The sequence below is a fragment of the Capricornis sumatraensis genome, chromosome 8, assembly GCF_032405125.1.
Source record: "Capricornis sumatraensis isolate serow.1 chromosome 8, serow.2, whole genome shotgun sequence".
In the NCBI taxonomy this organism is placed as follows: Eukaryota; Metazoa; Chordata; class Mammalia; order Artiodactyla; family Bovidae; genus Capricornis; species Capricornis sumatraensis.
Window position 1 is genome coordinate 83321504 of NC_091076.1, and position 25239 is coordinate 83346742.

At 45.0% G+C, this 25239-nt stretch overlaps 1 protein-coding gene and 1 non-coding gene across 2 annotated transcripts in view; both read left to right on the forward strand.

The window, feature by feature from the left end:
• The window catches only part of LOC138082681 (zinc finger protein 624), a 66528-nt gene extending 41511 nt beyond the window's left edge, over nucleotides 1-25017 (forward strand). Inside the window, exons 1-5 of the mRNA XM_068975921.1 lie at nucleotides 13218-13617; nucleotides 14289-14389; nucleotides 16051-16177; nucleotides 16617-16703; nucleotides 22325-25017. Coding sequence (XP_068832022.1) covers nucleotides 13218-13617; nucleotides 14289-14389; nucleotides 16051-16177; nucleotides 16617-16703; nucleotides 22325-23880 — 2271 coding nt within the window. The 3' untranslated portion in view covers nucleotides 23881-25017. Of the gene's footprint in view, nucleotides 13618-14288; nucleotides 14390-16050; nucleotides 16178-16616; nucleotides 16704-22324 lie in introns of the transcript that reaches the window.
• TRNAW-CCA (transfer RNA tryptophan (anticodon CCA)) lies at nucleotides 1032-1103 on the forward strand. The gene has a single exon. It is a non-coding gene; the product is annotated as a tRNA-Trp (tRNA).
• Nucleotides 25018-25239: the final 222 nt, after the last annotated feature.

Here is a 25239-nt window from a genome sequence, read left to right on the forward strand (position 1 = left end):
TTGAAGAGAAACAGCTTGTATAGCTTGAAAGCATTTATCCCCAAAATATTTATTAATTACCAAGGGGGAAATAGTAGCATACAGTGGAGGACCACCATGGAAAGCATAACTAAATGACGTAAGTCAGCATTCTCCAGTAACAAGACACACTGACAACAGAAATGCGAAACCTGAGAACAGGGTGGATGAAGTGACATATGCCCCAGACAAAACACCACCACAGTTTTTACTGATGCACATTTGGGTGATTAAACTATGAAGCAAGGAAGTCCTTTCCATAGACATCCAGGTGGACTGCTTGTCAGGGAGGAAGGCAGATGTCAAGCTCTTGGGGTGGCTGGCAGGTCTGGGGGGAGCAAGGGTTTGTGATCCTTCTCTTTGTTTTGTGCCAATTTCTGTAACTGCTGTACTTTACAGCAAAGAAGGTTTAACACACACAGGTGGACACTCATGTATGTGGTGGTGGTTTAGTTGCTAAGTCATGTCCGACTCTTGTGACCCCATGGACTGTAGCCTGCCAGGCTCCTCTGCCCGTGGAATTCTCCAGGCCAGAATACTGGAGTAGGTTGGAAATCTGGAAAGAAATACATCAAAATGCTTTACAGCGGGTAGTGGGATTATTGATTTTAATTGTTACTGCACATTTATGTAATGTTCAAAAATGACGGATGGGGCGAAGGGTGGACACAGGAGCATCTAATTTTATGCTAAGTTCCAAAGTCATCTCCCAGCTGTGCCCGCTGATTTCGGCTTTTGTTCCCCTCTTTAACGGTTTTCAGCGGCGGGAATGCGGTACTGCACTCACCCCACCCCCGCACCGGCCGGACTTTGGGTTTTGCAGCTGTTTCCCTGCTTGGGCTTGGGTGGGCTGGGAGTCCCGGGAGCTCGCACAGCCAGGTCCTCCGCCCAATTCTCGCTCTTTTTCTGTTTGACCGGAAGTTTACCGGAAAAGCAAAGAGTTTAATCCAAGAAGCGACCTGGATGGGCGGGACTGAGGAGCCTTAAAGGATCAAAAGTCAGAGATTCTTCGTGACCTCGTGGCGCAATGGTAGCGCGTCTGACTCCAGATCAGAAGGTTGCGTGTTCAAGTCACGTCGGGGTCATAGTTTCACATTTTCGCACCGAGCGAACCGGGGACTTTGGACCGTTCGTGCTTCTGTGCTCCTATTCCTCTGCAATAGTGTCGTTTTCTTATCTGACAGGGGTGACTTGGAAGACTCCTGGGGGTGTGAACCGAGCACTGCAGCCCCTTGTCACCCGAAGAGCTATTTTAAAAAGAGAGCAACAGTACAGGCTTTCCTGGTGGCTCAGTTGGTAAAGAGTCTCCCTGCAATGCGGAAGACCTGGGTTCAGTCCCTGGGTCAGGAATATCCCTTGGAGAACGAAACGGCAACCCACTCCAGTATTCTTGCTGGGAGAACCCATCCCATGGACAGAGGAGCCTGGTGGGCTACAGTCCAAAGGGTCCAAATGAGTGGGACGAAACGGCAACCCACTCCAGTATTCTTGCTGGGAGAACCCATCCCATGGACAGAGGAGCCTGGTGGGCTACAGTCCAAAGGGTCCAAATGAGTGGGACTGGACTGAATGATTAACACACAAACAGCACAACAGAAGACAGGACAAGAGAGTTATTGGGAAACTAAATGTAAATTATTTTTAAACACATGAAAATAACTTCTTTATATGATTAGAGAAATGCAAATTAAAATTCAACAAGTTATTTTTAACCTGTGAAGCTAACTAACCTATGATCAAAAAGCTTTTATTAAATTGCAATGCTCACATACTCAAAGCTATGGAGATAAAGGAACATAGCCCAAGACCAGAGGAAATTTAAATTATAAAAGACTACTTTTCAGCCAGTTTAGAGAAGTTTCCTAGTGTATTTTTCAGTATTGCTTCAGTTCCTTTTGCTCTAGACTTTTCCTGGGAGTGTGTTCACCTTTCCATAGGGTGGGTAATTCCCACCACCTGGATGGATAATCATGCTGCTCCATCCTCTGCATCAGTAATCTCTCAGATTGTCTCCAGTTTTCATATTCTCTCTGCCCTTTGGGCATCTTCTCAGGCATGTCCGCCATCTGGGATTCCATGCTCTGCAATTTCAGAGACCACTTGATCCTGCTATTGTCATTTCAGTTTCCAAAAGGCCTCCCCTGTCTTACTCTCCTCTCTTTTAAACTCAAAGTCAGTTGCCCCATAAAGCTTTTCAAACCTCATTTTAAGGAGGCCACACCTTGAAGGAAGTCTCATACTATTTTTCTGGGGAAAAAATCTGAACCTCTCCATCATTTTCACTGTTATATCTTTCTTCTGTCATGAACTAGTCTCTTTTCCTAGTTCTTCAGAATTTAAAAATAAACAAACAGCATGCTTTTCTCTCTTACTCATACTCTGAAATTACTCTTGGCCTTCTCTAAAATCTGTTCAGAGCATCAGATGGGGCTGTGCTATGCGTGGTCTCGCTCTCTGTTCCCTGGGGGTTGGTGGGGCAGATCCCTTCTCAAATCCACTGACCAGAGAACAGGCTGGGGCATAGCACCCATCCCCATCTCCCAGTGCTCAGGAGGCTATCCCCTAGGGCTTTCTTGCAGTGACCTTTTCTCCTCTTCTCCTTGAGGTTCCTCTGCTACTGTGAACCAGTGGAAGCAATACTTACTCCAAGAGATGTCACATTTTAGCATGAGTTTAAACTTAAATGTCTTAAGTGGGTCTTGCCTCCTTGGCTAAGGCAGAAAACAACCCCTTTCTATTCACTTAAATCTCCTAAAAGTAACATTTTAATTTAATACCAAACAAACACTCCGAAATCTCTTAGACTGTTCTTCTTTCAAGAATCTTACATTCAGGGACTTCCCTGGTGGCCCAGTAGCTAAGACTGCACTCCCAGTGCAGGGAACTGGGTTCAATCTCTGGTCAGGGAACTAAATCCCACATGCCATAACTTCCACTGCAACTAAGGGTTCATGCTGAAACTAAAGATCCTGCATGCAGCTAAGACTTGGTGCAGCCAAATAAATAAATAATTTTTAGAAAATAATTTTATGTTCAAATCTATTTTGTAGATATTCTAGCCTAAGAATTAGTTCTAAGCAAACTTTATTAAAGTTTTAATGGTGTCCTTCAAGTTTCTCATGGAATTGATAAAATTCTTTTTGTGTATTCATAAGTCAAATTGTAAAAGGTTGTAATTGTCAGATAATATTTTACCAATACAATCTCATTTTTGTTATAAAAGTGGATTTTCAGTTATCAGTTTTAACTCTCAGTTCATTTATTACACGTGAATAAGCACTTGTTCCCCCAGTTGAGAAAACAAAGCAGCATACATTATTATAAAAACTGGGGCAAGGGTATTTTTTTGTGGTTAAAGTATCACTTTTTAGAAAGAAAAAGTAGGGATGAAGAGAAAGAAAAAGAAAAATTGTCTTAAACTTAACTTCAAAGGTTTATTCCACCAGCACCAAGGCATCAAATATTTAAAAAAAATTTTAATTCCTAGATATTATTCTGTTCCATTAATCTACTTATACATTCCTGCTTCACACCAAACTAGCTGTACTGCTTCATTTTGAAAGGAAGATAGCATTTTAAAATGGCATACAGGCTTCCCTGGTGGTCCAGTGGCTAAGACTCACGCTCCCAGTGCAGGGGACCTGGGTTTGATTCCTGGTCAAGGAACTAGGTCCCACCCACATGCTGTAACTAAGACCCAATGCAACCAAATAAATATTTTTAAAATGAATTTTTAAAAATGAAGCTGGCACAGCCTTGCCACAAATACAGTATATGATAAAATTTTTCTTTGGCCCATTGCCTCTCCCACTGAAGATGTTTTCTTATCTCCAGACCTGGGACACATCAACTGGCCAGAGAGTTGCTCTCCCGATAGATGCTGAGCTACCGGTGCTGTATGCGTTGTCTCCAAGGAATCAGGATTGGAAGCAAATGGGACTGGCCGTTTGTTTCAGAGGGTGTTCTAAACATGTACAAGGTGAGCTGAGATCATAAAGTGACTGTTTCCTATCATTCCTCAAAAAGGTGTTCAGTTTCTAGTTCTTCTCATGGATGACAGAGCAAAGGTGGGTGAAGAAAGTGAGAGACAAATCCAGTTAAGAAACACTCCCCCAGACTGTGATTACAGCCATCCTATGTAACAGTCAAGACTCTGAACATGAATTAAAGTTGAAGCCGCTTCCCTCCTGGTCTTGCTGAAGTTTCTCTGAGCGCTTCTGAGTCAGAGCAGGGAAGGGAGGATAAACACAGGTGCAGAGAACTCTCCATGGTCAGTATCTCTAGCAGCACCCTACTCTCTCTGACTTGGGTGGAATTTTAAGAGACTCCCTCAGGGCTGAGGATTTCACTTAGCCTTGGAGAAAATAGTATTTCAGCTCGTTGCTCTCTACTGGGGAAGCCTTAACCTAGATAATATATTCAAAAGCAGAGACATTACTTTGCCGACTAAGGTCCGTCTAGTCAAGGCTATGGTTTTTCCTGTGGTCATGTGTGGATGTGAGAGTTGGACTGTGAAGAAGGCTGAGCACCGAAGAATTGATGCTTTTGAACTGTGGTGTTGGAGAAGACTCTTGAGAGTCCCTTGGACTGCAAGGAGATCCAACCAGTCCATTCTGAAGGAGATCAGCCCTGGGATTTCTTTGGAAAGAATGATGCTAAAGCTGAAGGTCCAGTACTTTGACCACCTCATGCGAAGAGTTGACTCACTGGAAAAGACTGTGATGCTGGAAGGGATTGGGGGCAGGAGGAGAAGGGGACGACCGAGGATGAGATGGCTGGATGGCATCACGGACTCGATGGACGTGAGTCTGAGTGAACTTCGGGAGATGGTGATGGACAGGTAGGCCTGGCGTGCTGCAATTCATGGGGTCACAAAGAGTTGGATGCGACTGAGCAACTGAACTGAACTGAACTTTATGTGATCAGCCCTCCAGGCCACCCCTCAGATGGCACCTAAGAGGACCTTCCCCCAAACTCCCAGCCCCCTATCCCCTACCCCAGGCACCCAGAACATGTCTAGATCATGGGAAGAATTCTTGCATCTTTTGCCCTCAAATTTGTGCTTTAAAAAGCGTGCAGATACCTTTTTACTTTGGGGCTGCACCATGCAACAAGTCGCATCTTGGTTCCCTGACCAGCAATCAAACCCACACTCCCTGGAGTGGAAGTGCAGAGTCTAAATCGCTGGACCACCAGGGGAGCAAAAATATACATCAGGCCACTGAGTATGCCCCCAAACACCAGGGGACCCATGTCAAGCTGCCCAGGCGGCCTGTTAAAATCACTGTCACTAGGTTTGATCTGTGGGACAAGCCACCTCCCCACCATCTTTCCAAAAGCTTAGAAATCCTTTTCAGTCCTTTTCAGGACTGCTTTGATGTTCTCATTATAGGTGAGGGGCGTAAGAGTCCCCCAAGAGTTTCTCAGCAACTTTTTTTTGCGGGGAGGTCAGTTTTGCATGGCATCCTGCCTCACATCTCACTTTAGGTATCTGATCTCTGCTGTCTTAGATTCTTAGCAGAAATACCCATTTTAACACCATGTTGCACTTAGGCAATGGAAGAGGTGGACATGGGCAGCATTCTTATCTGCACAAGAGTGGAGTAGCCCCAGGGTCATGCCTGGCACGCTGCTCTGGGGCAGCTCTAACAGGATCTGCCTCCCATCTGTCCCTGAGACATCAGCGCGCCAGGCCCGGCTCCCTCCCTGGCCTCCCTCGCCAAACCCACACTCCCGTTGAGGGGTGTGTACACCACCCCTTAGGGCACCTCCAGCCCAGTCGGAGGGCGCTGTCCAGACCTCGGTGCTGAAACACCTTGGTTCTCGCCGCCCTTGAAGGAAGTGGAGCCACAGCCTGCAGCAGCCTCCCCCCTACCCCTACCCAAGCCCCAGAACACACAGGTTCAATGATCCACAGCAATGCACTGATGCCTCAGCCCTTCCGACCACAGACCACACCAGGCCTTTGAACCCTCAGCATCTCCTCAGGAGGTCTGATCTTCCCTAAGGAACCCCACAGAGAGCCAATGGCTTAGCATAAACTCTCAGTCCACTTCCCCGAACAGGGGGAAGGCTCAAACTCTGACCTAATGTGCGAGTTGGGATTTGGGGGCTGGCCACGAGGGAGCTCTTCCCTCTTTCTAGGGACACAACCCTTTCCAACAAATCCTAGAATTCCAAGAAATCCTAAACCCCTCACAGGCACATTCCAGGTGTAAAGACACCTCACTGTCTAGTCTGGGTGATTCCCAGCTGTGTGTAAGTTAGGCACCCCTTGTCCCCAAGCTCAGGGAGATGTGTCCCTAATGAAGGTCATCCTGGAAGCTTTGCAAAACCTGGACAGCAGTGATGTTGGGGACCACGAAGAAGGAGCAGCAGCCAGCTTGGAAAAGAAGGGCTAATGGGAAGCAGAATAAGCAGCTAGAAGCTGGCAGCCACGACCCAGACTCTACCGCACTCACCAGCTCCACAGCCCAGGACCCCCCGTCTCCTTAAGCAGTGTAAAGGATCAGTGTGGGACCAGGTCGTGGTCGAGGAAACAGGGTTTGAGAGACTATTGCAAGGAGCCTATAACAGGCCCTCTGGAGCCTGGGCAAGCGTCCTCTGTTGGCTGCCTCCGAGTTTCACAAGAGGACATTGCCAAAATCCAACCATTGCTGGTGAAGCCCCAATCTGGAGGCTCAGCCTGGTGTAGACAGCAGTGCTCCGCAGGCCCCAAGACTGTTGAAACATCTCAAGACATCTGCTGACAGCTAATGCGTGTAACCGGACCCTTGCACCCTGCACCCTACTTTATCCTGGAGACCAGCTCGGATGGGAAGAGGCATTTCAGGAGTCCTAACTGAGGACAGCTGATGCCAGCCTTACTAGCAAAGGCTGAGAGGTAATTCAAGTCTTCACTTCATTTATGGGGATGATGTTCAGGACACATGGGGGTAATCAGAGTGGCAAGTCTTTTGTGCAAAAATACCTTGATCTTCATCCGTTGCCAGATGGTTGTTAAATGTATGATTTTGTGACACTTTAATACAGAATACATTTATAGTACCTTTAACAGAGCTAAATTTTTTTTTGTTTTTCCCCCTAGCCTCACCAAAGTGTAATAGACAAATCATTTAGCAAATTTTTAAAGAGCAATTTTAGTTAAATTCTTGGCTAACGTTATCCAGCAATATAATAGCTTTGAATAATCACAATATTTAAATACAATTAACATACAGCAGTAATTCCATCAGCATTTTGTTTCATTTTCCTCAGTTTATAAGAGTCTTACCCTTTTGGTTTCATTGTTAGGGCTCATGTGAGCATGGGCAGAATATATAGAACTGTATTCAATGTTGTGATTTAGCTGATGAAAGCAATAGAAACTCACAGGTGAAGATAGAGGAACGGCTCATTCAGACTCCAGGTAACATTCAGTCTGCTCTGCAGAACTCTTCACTCCCAAATGGAGATAATTATAATGGACTGTGAAGAAGGCTAAGCGCCAAAGAATTGATGCTTTTGAAATGTGGTGTTGGAAAAGAGTCTTGAGAGTCCCTTGGACAACAAGGAGATCCAACCAGTCCATTCTGAAGGAGATCAACCCTGGGATTTCTTTAGAAAGAATGATGCTAAAGCTGAAACTCCAGTACTTTGGCCACCTCATGAGAAGAGTTGACTCATTAGAAAAGACTCTGATGCTGGGAGGGATTGGGAGCAGGAGGAGAAGGGGACGACCAAGGATGAGATGGCTGGATGGCATCATGGACTCGATGGACGTGAGTCTGAGTGAACTTCGGGAGATGGTGATGAACAGGGAGGCCTGGTGTGCTGTGATTCATGGGGTCGCAAAGAGTTGGACACGACTGAGCGACTGAACTGAACTGAACTGATAATGGCCTTTGAAATCTCTGATCACATATTCTTTGATGTGTTGTCTTCTTGTGATCACTACTCTTGCCAAGAAACATTCTGGCAACTGGATAAGATTTTGTCTTATTTTACAAAATGCTCCCTCAAGTTATGAGTACGACATTCAAACGCCTCAATGAGCGGCTATTGTTGTAAAATAAATCCTAGTACTGAGAGAAGGTAAAGAATGAAACATAGGGACAATCTATTAAACGAAAACTTCTGCAAGATAAGTCGGGAAGCTCACACTAAGCGTTTTCCTCCCCCTTGGACTAGGTGCCCCATCCATGGGCGGAACATGCCTGCGCTCCAGGAGGGTCATGAAGGGCGGGTTCGCGCGCCCTCTTGTGGCCAAAGGTGGGCAGCGCAGGGAGGCCGGCTGCCTGCCGAATCCGGGAAATTGAATTTTCCGTTTCATCTAAATTACGTAAACTTGTGGGCAGTTCACAGCACTCTTATATTATCTTTCCTTTGCGAAGAGACCGCAGCAGTGCCCCCACTTTCCAACAAAGCTTGATCAATTTCTGTTTTTCCTCTTTTTCTTGGTCAGTAAAGGTAAAGACTAACCTCGACCTCCCATCATCCAGCCTTTATCTCGTTGGTTGTGTAGACTGAACACCACCCTGTTGTGCCTGGGAAGACACTGTGTTCAAGTAATTGTCCCCATCACTCTCTGAAGATAAAGCGCTCCCCTCACCTGCTCACCGGCCTTCCACGTTGGCCTTTCTGCTCTTTCTTTTTTTTTTTTTTCCCCACCCCCCACCCTTTTTTCTGCTCTTTCTGTAAGCCTGATCTCTGAGATTTGGTGAGCCCGGTTCTGTAAGGAACCTCCTACATCAGCCCCAGCAGAGCTTCTCAATGACGCTGGTGCCCCCTCCCACCAGACCTTTCTGTATCTCCACAGAGGGGTTTCCCCCATCTTCCAAAGAAATGGAGTGGGGACGTTTTCCACCCCTACATTCTCTGCCTGTTCTGGACTGTCCACTTCTTTGAGCATTTTAACCATCTTTTCCACCATTTGCCAAGTGATTCTGGCCTCTCTGCTCAGTGTGGAGCTATCATTTCTCCAAGCTTTTCTCACCACCAGTGTGTTAGCACCACCTCCTGACACCCTCGGCAAAGTGTGTAAACCCTTATCACAGGCGTGTGCTCCTTTCCAATTAGCTCTCCACACCCAGCTGTATGTTCTACGCTCCATGGTCCAGCATCCTCGGGATCCAGACCACACTCACCTGACTCCTTCAGACGCACGTTGACCAGGGCCCACAGCAGCTGAATAGCCGTCTTCATCTTTTACCATGTCCAGCGTTTCTCTTGTGGGCTGTCATGGTGACTTGACCCTAGTTATGGGTCTAGGGATCAGGAGGGGAGGAAAGTAGATTGTGAGGGGACACAGGTCTTATCACAAAATAGAAGCTTCCTCTGCATCATCTTCAAACAAGACCGAGAGGAGTGGGTCACGTTTGCAGGCCCCAAAATCCAGAGGGATTGGTGTTTACAGATATTTGTCCACATCAACCCAAATGTCCCCATCCCGAGTCTCTGGGTTTCCTCCTTTGAGAACAAGGTCCTGACCTTGGCATAGAAAACTTCCTGGGATCAAGAATCCAACTTAGCCAAAGTTATGCTACTCTTACATTTTTGCCTCAGGCTTCAAGCCCTCTGCTTTTCACACTTCACCTTAAATTGGTGATTAATCACCCTCAGCCTTTTCTTGTCAATGGCTCCTAGCAATAACCACTCAATTCCAGTCCTAAAATTGCTCCCTCCCCCATCCTCATGAAAGGTTGTTGCTGAACCACGAAAGACGTTGGGATTCTCGGCCTCCAGAGGAGAAGAATTCAATCCAGGGCCAGAGATGGGGCTTGATCACTCAGAGCTTTTGTGTAATAAAGTTTTATTAAAGTATAAAAGAGATAGAGAAAGCTTCTGACATAGACATCAGAAGGGGGCAGAAAGAGTGCCCCTGTGCTAGTCTTTAGCTGGATGGCCCTTTAGAGAGACTGCAAGTTGAGGCAAGGGGAGAAGGTCTTTGAACCCCCACAGTGAGCACCACTAGATGTGGCTGCCCCAGGGAGGGCGTGTGACCTGAGACAGGATGCTTGCTTCATCCAGGACAATTCCCAGGGAAATATTTTATTGTGAACCATTAGCAGCCAAACACACAGATGGCTAGGGAGGGGGGTGCTACAGCCCATCACAGTGTGCTCTACAGGGTGTACTAAAGTTTCTAGCTTCAGTTTTGATTTCTGTTTTGCTCTCTGCAGTTACATGAGTTATTGCTTGGTATTTTTTGAGGCATTATTGTTAGAGACATGTATTTAAGATGATATGTCTTCTCTGTCAAGTTTTATAAGTATTATGAAGTTGTATCATGCTTATCTTTTCCCCTAATGATTTTTAAAATATTTTATTTGCTTATTTGGTTGTGTCAGGTCTTGGTTGCAGCATGTGGGATCCTCGTTGCATCGTGTAGGACCTTTCCTTGCTGTGCAGACTCTAGTTGTGGCGTGGGGGCTCAGTAGTTATAGTGTTCTGGCTTAGTTGCTCTGAGGCATGTGGGATCTTAGTTCCCCAGCCAGGGTTTGAACATGCGTCCCCCGTATTGCAAGGCAGATTCTTAACCTTTGGACAATCAGGGAAGTCCCTCCCCTAATGATTTTTTAAGATTCTATTTTGTTAGAAATTAGGCTTATTACTTGCATCAGTTAGGGTTCCACCAGAAAAGCAGAACCAGTAGGGCATACATACTAAAAGTTTCTCGTTTTTTTGCAAGAAATTGGCTTACTTGATTGTGGAGACTGACTAGGCAAATTCAAAACCTGGAGGGCAATCTTTTGGGAAGAGCAGGCTGGAAGCTTTGTCCAGAGTTTTTTCTTCATCAAGAAAGCCTCAATTTTGCTTTTAAGGCCTTGAATGATTCAGACCCAACCTATTTAATAAGATAATTTCCTTTACTTAATTCATCTCAGTTTATGGATTTTAACCACACTTACAAGTAGCTTTACAACACCATCTAGGTTAGAGTTTGATTCAATAGTGGAAGCCTGTAGCCTTGCCAAGTTGATACATCAAAGATCATCACACTACCCAACTTTTTTGTTGTTCAGATTTGCTTGGTGAGCTAATAGTAAGACTCTGACACTCCACCCGTCATGAGATGGAGTCGACATCTGCCTCAACTTGATTCCACACAACTTGTGATGCCTTTGGCCAGGAGTATGATGGAAGTCATGCTTTGTGACTTCCACAGCTATATTCTAATCAGCCATGGGCTTCTCTCTTGTTCACTAGGACACCTGCTCTTGAAGCCCAAAGCCACCATCTCAGCTGCCAGCTGAGTCCTTCATGTCAAAAAGGCCAACATGTCCAAACTGAGCTTATCCTTAAGCCATCTCAGCCCAACCAGGAGACATGTGAGTGCAGATACAGCTTGAAAGAGGACCCTCCCTGCCATCAACTGAGGCTCCAGAAACGGATCAGAGAAAAGCCCCAGGCACTGTTCACCTTCCAAATTCTTGACCCACAGAATCCATAAACATAATAAAATGCTTCTTCTTTAACACCATTAAGTTTGGGGGTGATTTGCCAACACAGCCGTAGATAATGAGAACACTTGTATGTTTTTCATTCTTTTATTTTCAGGCATTTTTTTGTATGTTGTGAGTATTTATAAACGTGATGCAGGATGTTGTTCTTGTTTCCAATCTGAGAGTCTCAGAATCAGATTCCTGAGGAGGGACTCGGAGTCTTTAACAGTGAATAGTAAAGAACCAGCACTTTGGGTCTTTCTACCTTAAGACCCACATCTTCCCTGCCCATCCTTCCTCTAGAACTCAGGCACCAACTTTCTCAGGTTGATTCGCGCAGGGTTACAACCGCCCCCCATCCACACCCCCCTCATCTGCACCCCTTTTTCCAGATACTGTTGCTCTCCGACCTCTCTCACAGTCATCTACCAGACCTGCCACTGCCCGGGGGAACTTTAAAGCCCGCTCAGAACCTCGCCGGCTACTGAGCAATTCACAGTGGGTGGGTGGAGGCGGTTGCCACGGAAACGGGTTCACTATCCGCGGCTCCGGCCCGGGGGCCGGCGCGGCTTCCGATTGGCTCTGCGGGCGCGCAGCGTCCTCCCTGCGCACATGCGCAGTGGTGCCGAGGCGAGGTCGCGGCGGAGCCGGGGCTCGGTGGTTCCGGGCCGGGCTTCCTAGGACCGGGCTGGGCGGGCGGCTCCGGCCGAGGTTCCGTGCCCTCCGGGACGAGACCTGGCGGGCGGAGGCCCCTCTGCAGCGCGGAACCGAGCCCCCCACGCAGGCGCAGCGCCCGCCGCCATTGTTGCCCGGGGCCTCTAGGGCCGCTCCGCTGCGCGTCCGCCGGTCCGGCCACAGGTTAGGATGCGGGCGGCCTGAGGGGTGGGGGCTGCGGGGCAGACCCCACGCAGCTGCCCGCGACCTTCAGACTGCGGAGTTAGGGGGACCCCGCCGGGTGAGGAGGCCAGGGGCGTCTCTGCCCTGCAGGCCTAGTGAGCAGCCGGCTTTAGGGGACACTGTGCGGTTGAGGGGGGCTTGGAGGTGGAGACCGTGGACAGGTGGTGTCAGGCCTGCAGTGAGGTTTTCCGTGGGAAAACTGGTTCCAAATTCCTAAAGAATTGTCCTGTAGAAGCTGTGCACGGGCTTCAAGTCACACGGGTCCCCTCTGCTGCTTTTCTGTCCCAGACCTCAGGTAGTGATGGGCTTGGACTGGCCGCCATCGATACGGAGAGCAGGTGGATGGCTCGCCCCTTTTCCCCACTCTTGAGCGCTTTAAAAAGTTCTCCGAGTTTGTTCGAAGTAACAGATTTGCTGTTGTTTTTGAGAGTCACTTCAGTCATTACAGCTTGTGTAATATCAATGACTAAAATACTGAGGCTTTTTTTTTTTTTTTCCTGTACAAGTTAGAAGTTTGACCTGTGTTTTTGCTCAGGATTCAAGTCGTTGCATCTAGCACCACTCTTTTATGGCCGTCCCAACTGGTGCCCAATTGGTAAGGTCTCTAGGTGGGCTGTTTGTTTGTGTGTCTGTCAGAGAGCTCCAGGAATTCCTGACCTTGTGGTCTATTCCTGTGTTTCAGGGTCTCTTCCCCATCCCTACGAGTTCTGGGCTCAGAATTTGTAAGCAAGACAGCTGACTCCTCCTTGCCTCTGTTCAGCCCCTGGCTGCAGCAGCCCTCCGTAAATGTCTCGGTGGCTCTAGCATGTGGCTTCAAGCACTTGGCTCTGACCTGAAGAAATAAAGGCTGTTGCCAGATTGACTGTCCTGTTTGTAGCAATGTTCTCCCCAAGCAGGAGGACGACCAGTTCTCGTGCGCAAGCCCTGCCAACATGGAAGATGGACAAGGCTCAGAGTGGACCCCGAAATGCTGAGAAGGAAATCCTCGCCTTGAGACTCCTGCGTGACACTGAGACCTGTCGGCAGAATTTCAGGAACTTCCTGTACCCAGACCTGGCCGGTCCTCGGAAAGCCTTGAACCAACTCCGAGAGCTCTGCCTTAAGTGGCTGAGACCCGAGATCCACTCAAAGGAGCAAATCCTGGAGCTGCTGGTTCTGGAGCAGTTCCTGAGCATCCTGCCTGGGGAGGTTCGGACGTGGGTGAAGTCCCAGTACCCGAGGAACAGTGAGGAGGTAGTGACGCTGGTGGAGGACTTGACTCAGATTCTGAAAGAAGAAGGTAAGACTTGTAGGGCAGAGTTGGGAGGAGCCCAGGGTGGTACAAGGAAACAGCCATCACGTCAGAGAACAGTCCTTGGAGGTGATCAGGAGAACAGAGCTCAGGGAGTGAGTGAGGAGCCCGCTTCACCTGAACCCCCTTCTGTACGCATTCCCCTTCTACCTGCTCAGAACCCAGCCCATGTTCTCTGAACGCAGACGATGTGTCTTGTAGAACAGTGGCCAGGCACAATAGATGACCCCTGTTGCCTCAGGAGGTTCCCTACAGATGTTTGAACCTTTCGCCAGTAAATAATTTGTTTTGTGAACTGGATTTTATTTAGTTTTTTTAACCTATGCTTCCAAATAGCTAGGAAAGTGTCCAGGGAATATTTCTTTACTAAGTGAAAAGAAAACTCAGAAAATTTCTGTCACATGAGAGTTTAGTGGGAAATTGTGAGTTTGGCACCTATTCTGAGGAGTCCCAGAGCAGACTTGTTTTTGAGGCCTGCGCCAGGGTCTTCAGGTGAATCACTGCCCCTTCCCTCTAGTTCTTCGAAGCAGGGGTGCTGTTTCTGGTTTCCTTCTGACTCCTCTTCACTTTAAGAAAACATAGACATCTACTGGTGAAGAGTTTCCTAGGCTCTTCAGACACCTCTCATCTCCATCATTGTCTCTCTCTCTTTTTCCCAGCTGCTCCTCAGAACTTCACCCTTTCCCAAGAGACCCCAGAGGACGACCCCAAAGGAAGACAAGCTTTCCAGGCAGGGTGGTTCAATGACTTGGTTACCAAAGTGAGTGTCAGTTTCTTCCTTTCTAAAATATTTATTTATTTATTTGCCTGCCGGGAGTCTGAGTTGCAACACTTGGGGATCTTTAGTTGCAGCATGTGGGATCTAGTTCCCTGACCAGGAATCAAACCTGGGGCCCCCTGCATTGGGAGTACAAAGTCTTAACCATTGGACCACCAGAGGAGTCCGAGTGTCAGTTCCTTCTGTGATTGTGTGGACATATTCTAACCTGGCCCTCTACCTTCTGTGACCCCAGAAGTCCTATCAAAGACCTAAGCCTCAGTTTTCAACTTAAGTTTCCCTGGCCTGTTAAGGTAGGTGAGTGCCTTTTACAGGAAACGGGACCCATTGCTTCTTCTGATCATCCCTTTCCTTACCGTAGGAAGGGGGTGCTATTTTATTTTCAAGGAGCAGTATCACATGGAGGCTAAAGCATTGACCTCCAGAGCCATGTGGGTCTAGATTTGGTTCCGGGTTCTGCCATGGAACCCGTGACTTGGGGCAAAGATGCTTAACTACTCGTAGCCCGAGTTACTCAACTCCAATGAAAGAATATTCCTCTTGGATTGTGAGCATTAAATATTATGAGACCCATTAGTCTGGACTACAGTAAGTCATCAAGAAGACCACAGTGAGATTAAACAACAGTTACTATTTTTCTTTAACAGGTAATTAAAGGCCATGACTTGTGCAGTGTTCCTGTTAATTACGAGTTTCTGTTATCTTCAGGAAGAGCAGCTCAGGCCGTCTTAAGAGAAAGGTTTACTGTAAAAGTATATGTGGTCTAAAATTGATAACCAGGGTAAAATTATTATTTGTAGATAATATGAATGTTTACAAAAAACCTGAGGAAATCAAGGGGAAAACTGGTAGAAACAATAGTGGAAAATTTGAGTAAAGTGACAACTACAGAAAATGGCTTACAAAAATTAATCATTTTATTATTTACCTGAAAAAATCAGATCATAAAATGAAATAAAAGATTCCATTCATAGTATTATTCCCTCAAATTTAAAATAGCCAGAACTCAACATAGTGTAAATTTTGCAATCCTGTGTTATTCTATGGGACATGAAAGAAGAAGCCTTATATATTGTAAAATTGTCAGCTCTCCCTGAATTTTACACTTAACTGTGATTTGAAAATCCCAATACAGTTTTTTAAAGAAAGAAAATTTATTTGAAAAACATGTGAGAGTAACCAAAAAAAAAATTTTTTTAACAAAGGAGGAACAGCGGGATGCTGACTTTACCAGACTGTAAGATGTATCTGTAAGTTCAGTAGTTCATTGTGGTTATAAGTACCAGTTTTATTTTAGAAAGAGGAAGGGCCCTGCTTTCCATAATAGAACAGACAATATATCTTAAAATGTCAAATTATAACGCATTTTATTCATTCATAAGACAGCACTTGAAAAGCCGAACCTTGCAACTCTGTCATCTATGTTCACATCCCTTTCTTCTTTAAGATGGAACTGCCAATGCCTGCACTAAAAATGGTAAATTTTATTTTATTTTCATACTTCTAGGCCATTTGAGTTTGCTCATCCGTACACTGGGTGAGTATTGGGTGGTAACCCTTAGGGTCCTGCCAGCGCTCAAGACTCTGTGGTTCCCTCACCATGCACACACCTGTGCCATCACTGTGCCCTTCCAATGTTTCAGGAATCTATGACATTCAAAGATGTGGCAGTGGACATCACCCAGGAGGACTGGGAGCTCATGCGTCCTGTGCAGAAGGAATTGTACAAGACTGTGACCCTGCAGAACTACTGGAACATGGTTTCTCTCGGTGAGTGTCTGTCTGTGCCCCGCAACCACACACATACCAGAGTCTGTCTTTCCTCAGCTCTCAAAAGTGGGTTGGGCCTAGAGGTGAACATGCTCATCTGTTCAGGCACAGAAACAGCCAATTTCTGCTCCCTTTTCCCAGATGAAAGGTTTCAAAGTGAAAGGTCATCAGGAACCACGATGCACGGCCCCCCAGGACCGCCACCCCACGCCTTGCCCAGCGCCTGCCTCCCCCACAGTCTCTGCACACGCATCCTCCAGGGTGGTGGGAGATTTTTGTCCCTGCTCCAAAAGGGCAGTGACCTCATTCATGAGATCGTGTCTGTGAACCGTTCTTTTCCTGTAAGAGGTCTGTCCTCATGGGTAAGAAGGAGTCAGTTAATAAAAGTAGAATGACTGTTTATCTCCAGGGTAAAACTCATTTTGTTCCTCCTGGACAGGACTTACAGTGTATAGACCAACTGTGATCCCCATGTTGGAAGAACCATGGATGGTGCTAAAAGAAATTCTAGAAGGCCCAAGTCCAGGTGAGAGAACCACCAGTGGACAAGATTCTTTGTGCTTAAAAGCCTGTGTTATCCTAAGTGTGTGAGATGTGTTTTTAAATATGGCTGAGTCACTCACTGTACACAGAGACACCCCAGCTTGTCAAGATGACTGAGCTGCTTGGTGATGCTTCTTTCCAGATCCCGTCTTCAGGAAAAGATTACCATATATCATCTTGTACTTCTCCATGACCCTTGGTTTCCTTCTGTTAGAGCTCTGTCTGGGGCTTGTGTTCCCTCCCTGTATTCTTAAGTACGCATGAACGTCCCCTAAGATCTTAAATTTCAAACCCTTTCGACATCTTTTTGAATTTCTTTTACTCTATTGACAAAATCCTGTATCCACCTGCCTCCAGTCTCCTACCTCAGTTCTTCGTTTTTTATTTTCTAATTATTTAAAAAGATAACATGTTGACAAGACCAGAAATTGTAAAAATATATAGAGCCAGAGCTATACGGACAGAAGTCTCTACCTGTTTGCCACATTCACACAGTTCCTACATCTGTGTAGTCATCTGTGGATTGACACCTAAATGACTATTCTAGCCCCTGATGATCTTTCATTTGAGGTTCGTAGCATCCACTGAAGATCCTTGCTTTATTACATTGCAGGTTGAAAAAGGGTGATTTTCTAATTCTTGATCTCTTTGAAATTATTTATCTTTAAAAAACAGTTATCCCTCCTCCCATCCCATTCTTACGTGTGCGTGTCACTATGGACTAACGGAATTTTTAAAAATTCAGTGTATTATTGGTCCATTCCCTTTGTGGGGTGGGGAAGTTGCTTTTGATTATCAGTTGTCCCAAATGTGGGTGATGGCCGCCTTTCAGCCCAAGGCCATGTCCTTTGGAGGCATTTCCATCCATGTTTCAGTGCTTCCTGGCTTCCTGGCGGAGGGTGGTCTGCAGGCACACCTCATGCCCACCTTAGACCTGGAACTTCTCTGAGGAACAGTGGTTCATTGTAGTGGAGATGAGCGATGAGAAGCCAGAATCTGGACAGTGAGGGGGTGTTCACTATCCTGGGTACCATTGCTTCTAGATTGGTTCAGTAGGTAGAGCTGTGAAATATGTGTGTAGGTTTCTTGAAACATGGATTCATACTGGTAACTCAAATTCCAGTTCAGCATCACAAGGTCCATCTTGTACCTTCCCGTATCCATTTTCTACTTCCTTTCCCACACAGTGAGTCACCTGGTTCCCAGCATCAGTATATCTGTTTGCTCATTTGCTCTGTCATAATAATACACACAAGAATGGTTTCAGAATTATATTGCTGAAATAACAGACTGTTCAGGTAATATTCAGAACACCTTCTTGTTCTCAGGAAATATTCCACCAAGGATACACAAGGATATCTACCAAGGATGGTGGGTTCAGAGTTACTTGAATTCTTCCCTTCTGGTTTTCTTAACAGTTTGATGTACATTTAAACTTGTTTGATTCCATCTGGGTTCAGTTTTAGTATTTTCTTATTTCTTGATTCTTTTTTATTTAATCTTACATGTTTGAGTCTATAAAAGCATTAACATGGTTCAGAAGTCAAAAGTGTAGAGAAAAGCATGTGCTGTCTTCCGTCCTGCCCTGTTCCAGCCCACTCTGCAGTTTACTGTGTTCACTTGTCTCTGGTTTATCCTTCCTGTGTTTCTCTTTGCAGAGATAAATCATAAATATAGTCTTAGCTCTCCTTTTGTGTAGAAAAGAAGTACATTGTACTCGTTTGCATTTCCTTTCCTATCCACGACCCCTCCTTTTTTAAGGCACTAACTTCTGGTTGTCTACCACTATCAATGCTGGAATATAGTAGTAACAGTAAATTAAATAGTAATGACAGAGAATAATATGCTCCCTTAGAGCTGATTGCTTCACTTTTTAAAAAAGTTAACTTTATCTGATCACCAGGTATTTTAAGGGTGCTACCTGACAAACTAATTCTTCTTATAATTTATGGCCTATTGGCTTTAGTTGGCAGAGTGACACAAAATATACACCAGATTATTTAGGGAGTGATTTCAGCACAGTCTAAATACTGAGAAAACATGTGGCAGAATGGAACTACCCCTGCACTGCAGTCAGAACAGTCTTCTGGGAGGCACTGCCCCTCTGGGGCCACTTCAGTTTTTCAGATGATTCAGGTTGAATTAAGGCTATAAACCCCCAAAAGGGGGCCTATTGGTAGGGGGTGGTTTGCTCCCACCAAAGAGCACAAAACTGAGAAAGGCAAGTTCCTCTTCTCCTTCAGTTGAGGTGAGCTTTGCGTTTTGTTTGTTTTTCTAGCCCATCCTCTATGAAGAGGGTGTGGCACAGAGCATACAGGCTCCTGCCTTCTGCCCCTCCTGGTTGGCTACAAGCTCTGTCTTCTGGCCCCCAAACCCCTTGCACCCTTAATGGGCAGCTAGAGGCCATCAACAGGATGGAAGAGTTTTTCAGGCAGTCAGCATCAACCTCCAAGACTCCCGGTCTTCTGCTTTTACTTGATTTGGGGCCTCTAAGGGTTTTACTTTCTTAGTGGCTCAGAGTGGTGTAAGTTGAACCTTTGGTTACAACATCTCATCAGTCATACTTGAGGAGTGGGATCTTTGATGACTCACAAATCGAGCATCTGTGTTGGTCTCTGATGGCCAGTCCTGTCTTAGAATTTCATGGTTCTTTACATCATACAGGACCACCTATTTCTTCAGGTTCAGACCAGCCCTCCCCCCATCCTTGATATCCCTCCCTTGATAGCCTGATTAACACTGATCTCTTCTGCTAGAAATATTACACCACTGTGTAATACCTTATGCTTTTAATCCATCCTTTCTGGTTAGTTATATATACATATTTAAGCCCTGCTTAGTGGTCTCATTAGTTTAAGAATGTATGCTTATAATAGCGATTTTTTTGTCGTCATCATTCAGGCTTGTTACTTTAAGCTTGTTAATTATAACTTTATTTATTTATTTGGCTGCACCAAGTCTCTAGTTTGCAGCATGTGGGATTTAATTCCCTTACCAAGGATTGAACCAAGGCCCCTTGCTTTGGGACCTTGGAGTCTTAGCCACTAGACCACCAGGGAAGACCCTAATTATAACTTTAGTACTTCCTTCTTAGGTGTATGGAACATTCTGTCACAGACTGATTCTGATCACATAGAACCTAAGCCCAGTTTCTGGGACTATCTTGTCTTTATATACACACATACACACTACTTGTGTGCTTGTGCTCAGTCACTCAGTTGTGTCCAGCTCTGCAACCCCATGGGATGTAGCCCTCCAGGCTCTTCTGTCCATGGTATTTTCCCAACAAGAATACTGGATCAGATTGCCATTTCCTGCTCCAGGGGATTTTCTCAGCTCAGGGATGGAACCCATGTCTTGCATCTCCTGCGTTGGCAGGTGGATTCTTTACTGCTGAGCCACCTCAGAAGCCATATATATATATGTGTATATGTGTGTGTGTCTGTCTATCTATATACACACACATACGTACACAAACACACACACATATACACATACATGCTTTCTCATGCATTCCATTAACATTCTCATTTTATTTTATTTTTTTTAAGGAGGGAGTAATAAATCCTGGTTTAAGAAAGTTGTTTTTAAAATTTTTTTCCACTAGATAAAGTAATACATTAACATCTGTAGTACTAAATAACAAAGAAATACAGGCAATTTCTTGAAAATCAGAAAATATTTTTGAAGCTTAAAAATCCCATTGTTGGCATCTTGATAATATTTACCTAGTTCTAATGAGTTTTCATGTTAGTCACAAAACTGCTTTTTTCATTTAATATTACTCCTAAGCATTTTGTAATGTCTAATTTTTGTATTTGAATCAAAGTAACAAAAGTAGTGTGTAAATCGAAGCAGCACAAGGCAGAGTAATGAACTATATGTCTCCCTTTCCTTAACCACATGTATGTGCAGGCATGCAGAGAACGCTGATCTGAGGGGAGAAGGCCCTGATTTGGGGTGAGGAGTTGGAGATACACATCTTTACACTGATGGGATCTTTCCCTACATACCATTCTCTTTTTTTCCTGTTATATGTCCTGCACACTTTTTCATGTCAATGTACCTACTATTCCATTATCTCCTATTCTAACTAGTCCTTTATTGATGGATGAGTCTACTGAATGGATATATTTGTAAATATCCTGCTTTGATCTGCATCTTAGAAAGTTTCTGAACATTCCATTATTGTTTGTACTGTATTATAAACTCTATTTGATGTTTCATTATATAATTCTTAATATTTTCAAGTTACAAGTTTCTTACCTGATTTCAAAGGTGTAGCTTAGATTTGTTTTAAGTCATCATAATGAAACATAGGCATCAACAAATGAATATTTGATGGCTTTGCAATCAGGTTTTGGGCTCCCTGTGTGTGTGTGTGTGTGTGTGTGCACACATGCACATGCTTTCATTTGAGTTCACCGTTTTACAACAAGGTATTGTCATTTATTTTACCAGGTTCACTTGAGTGGCCTCCATATCCAGAGTCTTAACGCTTTTTTCTGAAGGAAATGTAAAAGAAGGATAAGCCATTTCCAGAGTTTGCATCTGAGTTGGAAATAAACACACAAAACTGTGAAATAATGTAAGGCCAACTTCTGCCATAGGCCCAACATTATATTAAGTTGAACTATATGAAACTGCTGATATTCTGCCATATTGACCTATATACAAGGCAGTTTTGTATGATTCAACTTAATCTGTACTTTAGGATTCTAAGAAGAAGAAACAAACATGAGCTGGGCCATAAGCATCTTTCTTAATAGGTGAAGGTGTCATAAGAAAAATCTGGAGTCTGGAATTAGTGGCACCTTCAGAAGATGATGAGGACACAGTTGCAGGTTATGTGGATAACGTGGAACTTTAAGGTGAATGTGAGGTGTGGAAGAGGGAGAGTACAGTAGAAAAGGGTAGATTATTTGGGGCGAGAGTACTGAATGGAGGTATTTTAACTGTTTTTCTTTGCCTTTCATCCTTTAAGCCACTGATCCTGAAACTTCAGTGTGATTTAAACCTCCTGGAGGGCTCAGCCCTACTCCCAGGGTTTCTGCCTCAGGATGTCTGGGAGGGTCCCAGTCACTTGATGTGTTTCAGGTGACAGTGATGCTTACACTGAGGGTCTGGACCACTGCTCCAAGGCTGTAGGAGTTACTATAAGAATTAAAACAGGGACACACGCCATGAAACTGCCCAGGATATCATGAGGATGTCCAGGGTAGATTGGAAGGGGAGGGGTGGTGACAGCCAGCCTGCTTTATGACCTGTTATGTAAATTAACTTATATGATTATAAATGATTATGTAATGGAAGTCATGCCACGTTGTTCATCATTTGTTTTCACTTCTCAGCTCTGTTGCCTGACCTCACCTATTCTAGTAACTCCACGCTGGTGTTAAATAGAGAGGAGCTGCTCCTCCTTCAACTATTTAGGCCTGTTTTCTGCCATTTTATCCTCCTTCCCTGAACATTGAGGACCATGTTATGGGGCTGTCAAAGCCACAGTCTTTAGGCATTTTTATTCATGTTCATTATTGTTTCTACTTTAATAGTTTCCTTTCTCCAAACAGGAAGACTTTTTTATGTGTATTTTTTAAATTTCAGAATGGGAAACCAAAGCCCAAGAGTATACTCTGGTGGAAAATGTTTCTAAACTCAAAAAGGATGGAATCAAGCTCATCAAACTGGAAGAACCCTCTGACTATGATGACAGAATGGAGGGACAAGCGGCAGAGACCTTCAGGAGAATTCCCACCAAAAGGAGACATTTCAGTGTGAAGAAGTCAGTCCTTTCACAAGAAGATGGTCCTGTAGAAGACTATAAATATGATATATATAGAAGCGATTTTGAAAAACATTCAAACCTAATTATGCAGTTTGGTACCCAGTCAGACAATAAAACGTTCATGTACGATGAAGACAAGCCCTTCAGCCCTGGCGTCGTACACAGGAAAATATACCCCGGAGAGAAGCCTTATAAGTGTAAGGTGTGTGGGAAGAAGTTCAGGAAGTACCCATCCCTCATTGCACACCAAAACAGCCATGCCAAAGAGAAGTCTTACGAATGTGAAGAGTGCGGCAAAGAGTTCAGACACGTCTCATCCCTCATCGCACATCAGAGGATGCACACAGGGGAGAAACCCTACGAATGCCACCAGTGCGGGAAAGCCTTCAGCCAACGTGCCCACCTCACCATCCACCAGCGGATCCACACGGGAGAGAAACCCTACAAGTGTGATGACTGTGGGAAAGACTTCAGCCAGCGTGCTCACCTCACCATCCACCAGAGAACACACACAGGAGAGAAACCCTACAAGTGCTTGGAATGTGGTAAAACCTTCAGCCACAGCTCATCACTCATTAATCACCAGAGAGTTCATACAGGAGAAAAACCTTACATATGCAACGAATGTGGGAAGACCTTCAGCCAGAGCACACACCTCCTTCAACATCAGAAGATACATACAGGAAAGAAACCATATAAATGCAATGAGTGCTGGAAAGTATTCAGTCAGAGCACTTACCTTATTCGACATCAGAGAATTCACTCTGGAGAGAAGTGTTACAAATGCAATGAATGTGGAAAAGCCTTCGCTCACTCCTCCACACTTATTCAGCACCAGACCACTCACACTGGAGAGAAGTCCTATATATGCAGCATATGTGGGAAAGCCTTCAGCCAGAGTGCAAACCTCACCCAGCATCACAGAACACATACTGGGGAGAAACCCTATAAGTGCAGTGTGTGTGGGAAAGCATTCAGCCAGAGCGTTCACCTTACTCAGCACCAGAGGATTCACAATGGAGAAAAACCGTTTAAATGCAACATATGTGGGAAAGCGTATAGACAAGGTGCAAACCTTACTCAGCATCAAAGGATTCACACTGGAGAGAAACCCTACAAATGCAACGAGTGTGGAAAGGCATTCATTTATTCCTCATCACTTAATCAGCATCAGAGAACTCATACTGGAGAGAGACCCTATAAATGTAACGCATGCAACAAAGATTTTAGCCAGAGAACATGCCTTATTCAGCACCAGAGGATTCACACAGGAGAGAAGCCCTATGCGTGCCGCATATGTGGCAAAAGCTTCACCCAGAGTACGAACCTCATCCAGCATCAGCGCGTCCACACAGGTGCCAAAAATCGAAACTAATGCATCCGGGAGACTGCGCATAGGTTTTCAAACCTAATCGTTCTACATTTTATTTTGTACTCTGCTTGTTGAAAACATTGTTCAAAAGAAGTGCAATATGGGTTAGATTTTCACTCAGCAGAAGTATCAGAATTAGTGATGGGAGTATAACCTATTTAAATGTACTGTGAAATTTCAGATGAAAACATTCACTTCATAATAACCTTTATTTGATACCGGTTTAGTTCATTCCAGAAAGAAACCGTAGGAAAGGAAGAGTGCCAGAAACCTGTTAGCCACTAACTCAGAACGAGTTTCAAGTACTTCCTTCATGAGGCCTTAAGAATGTACTGTAACAGGAAGGCTTCCATCCAGTAGAGCTTCCACACCAGAGGGTAATCCCAGGGTGACAGAACAGAAGAGCTGCCCTCCGGCCTTTAGTTCTTCCCAGCTTTGAAGCCTTAAATATGTAAAGGGCCCCCTTCCCTTTTCCTGTTATGCCATAACTGCCACGTGAAGCCAGTAGGTTTGCCAAAAAAGAAAATGGTTGAAAGTATGTTAAGGAAGGACTTCTGTGTGACCACTGTTTTATGTTTTCCTCTGAATACTGAGATGTTAAAGGAAGAGCAGCCTAGTGAAAGATGGTCTCTTAGGAGAAGCTAATGTGTCTAACCCTTAGACATGTGCACAAATTTTCTTGAACAGGCAAAAATTAAACAATTTAAAATTTAGATATGTTTAGTATCTAAAACATAATAGCCTGAGTCTCACTAGTTTCTGACAGGCTTCCCAGGTGACTCAGTGGTAAAGAATCTGCCTGCCAATCAGGAGACGCAGGAGACCTGGGTTTGATCCCTGGGCTGGGAAGATCCCCTGGAGGAAATGGCAACCCACTCCAGTAGTTTTGCTCCAGGCAACGGGGTTGCAAAGAGTTGGACACAACTGAGCACACACTAGCTTTCAACAGCTGTCATCCAGAAGAAAAAAAAGAGTACAGTTCTTAACCCCACCTCCCATCTGATTCCTAAATTCACAGTTCCGTTTTTTTTCCCCCCATCTGACTCCTAAAATCATACTCTAAGGCTCCCCCGTGACTGTCTTACTGTAGAAAGTCCATTTCTGCCTTTGAAACATGTTTCTTGAGTGCCTGCTGTGCTCAGGGCCCAGACCTCCTAGTTGGATCCTTCCAGGGCTTACCTGCTTAAAGTCACAGCTGACTGAAGCAATAGAAGGCTTTCTAAAATAATGAAAGGTAACAAAGTCAAGGACATGATCTTAACCAGTGCTTCATGGAATGAACCTAAGAAACCTGCTGAAATGGGTTGCTAAATGCAACCCCATTATCTTAAGAAAGTAATGAATGAAAGCAGCTATTTAAAC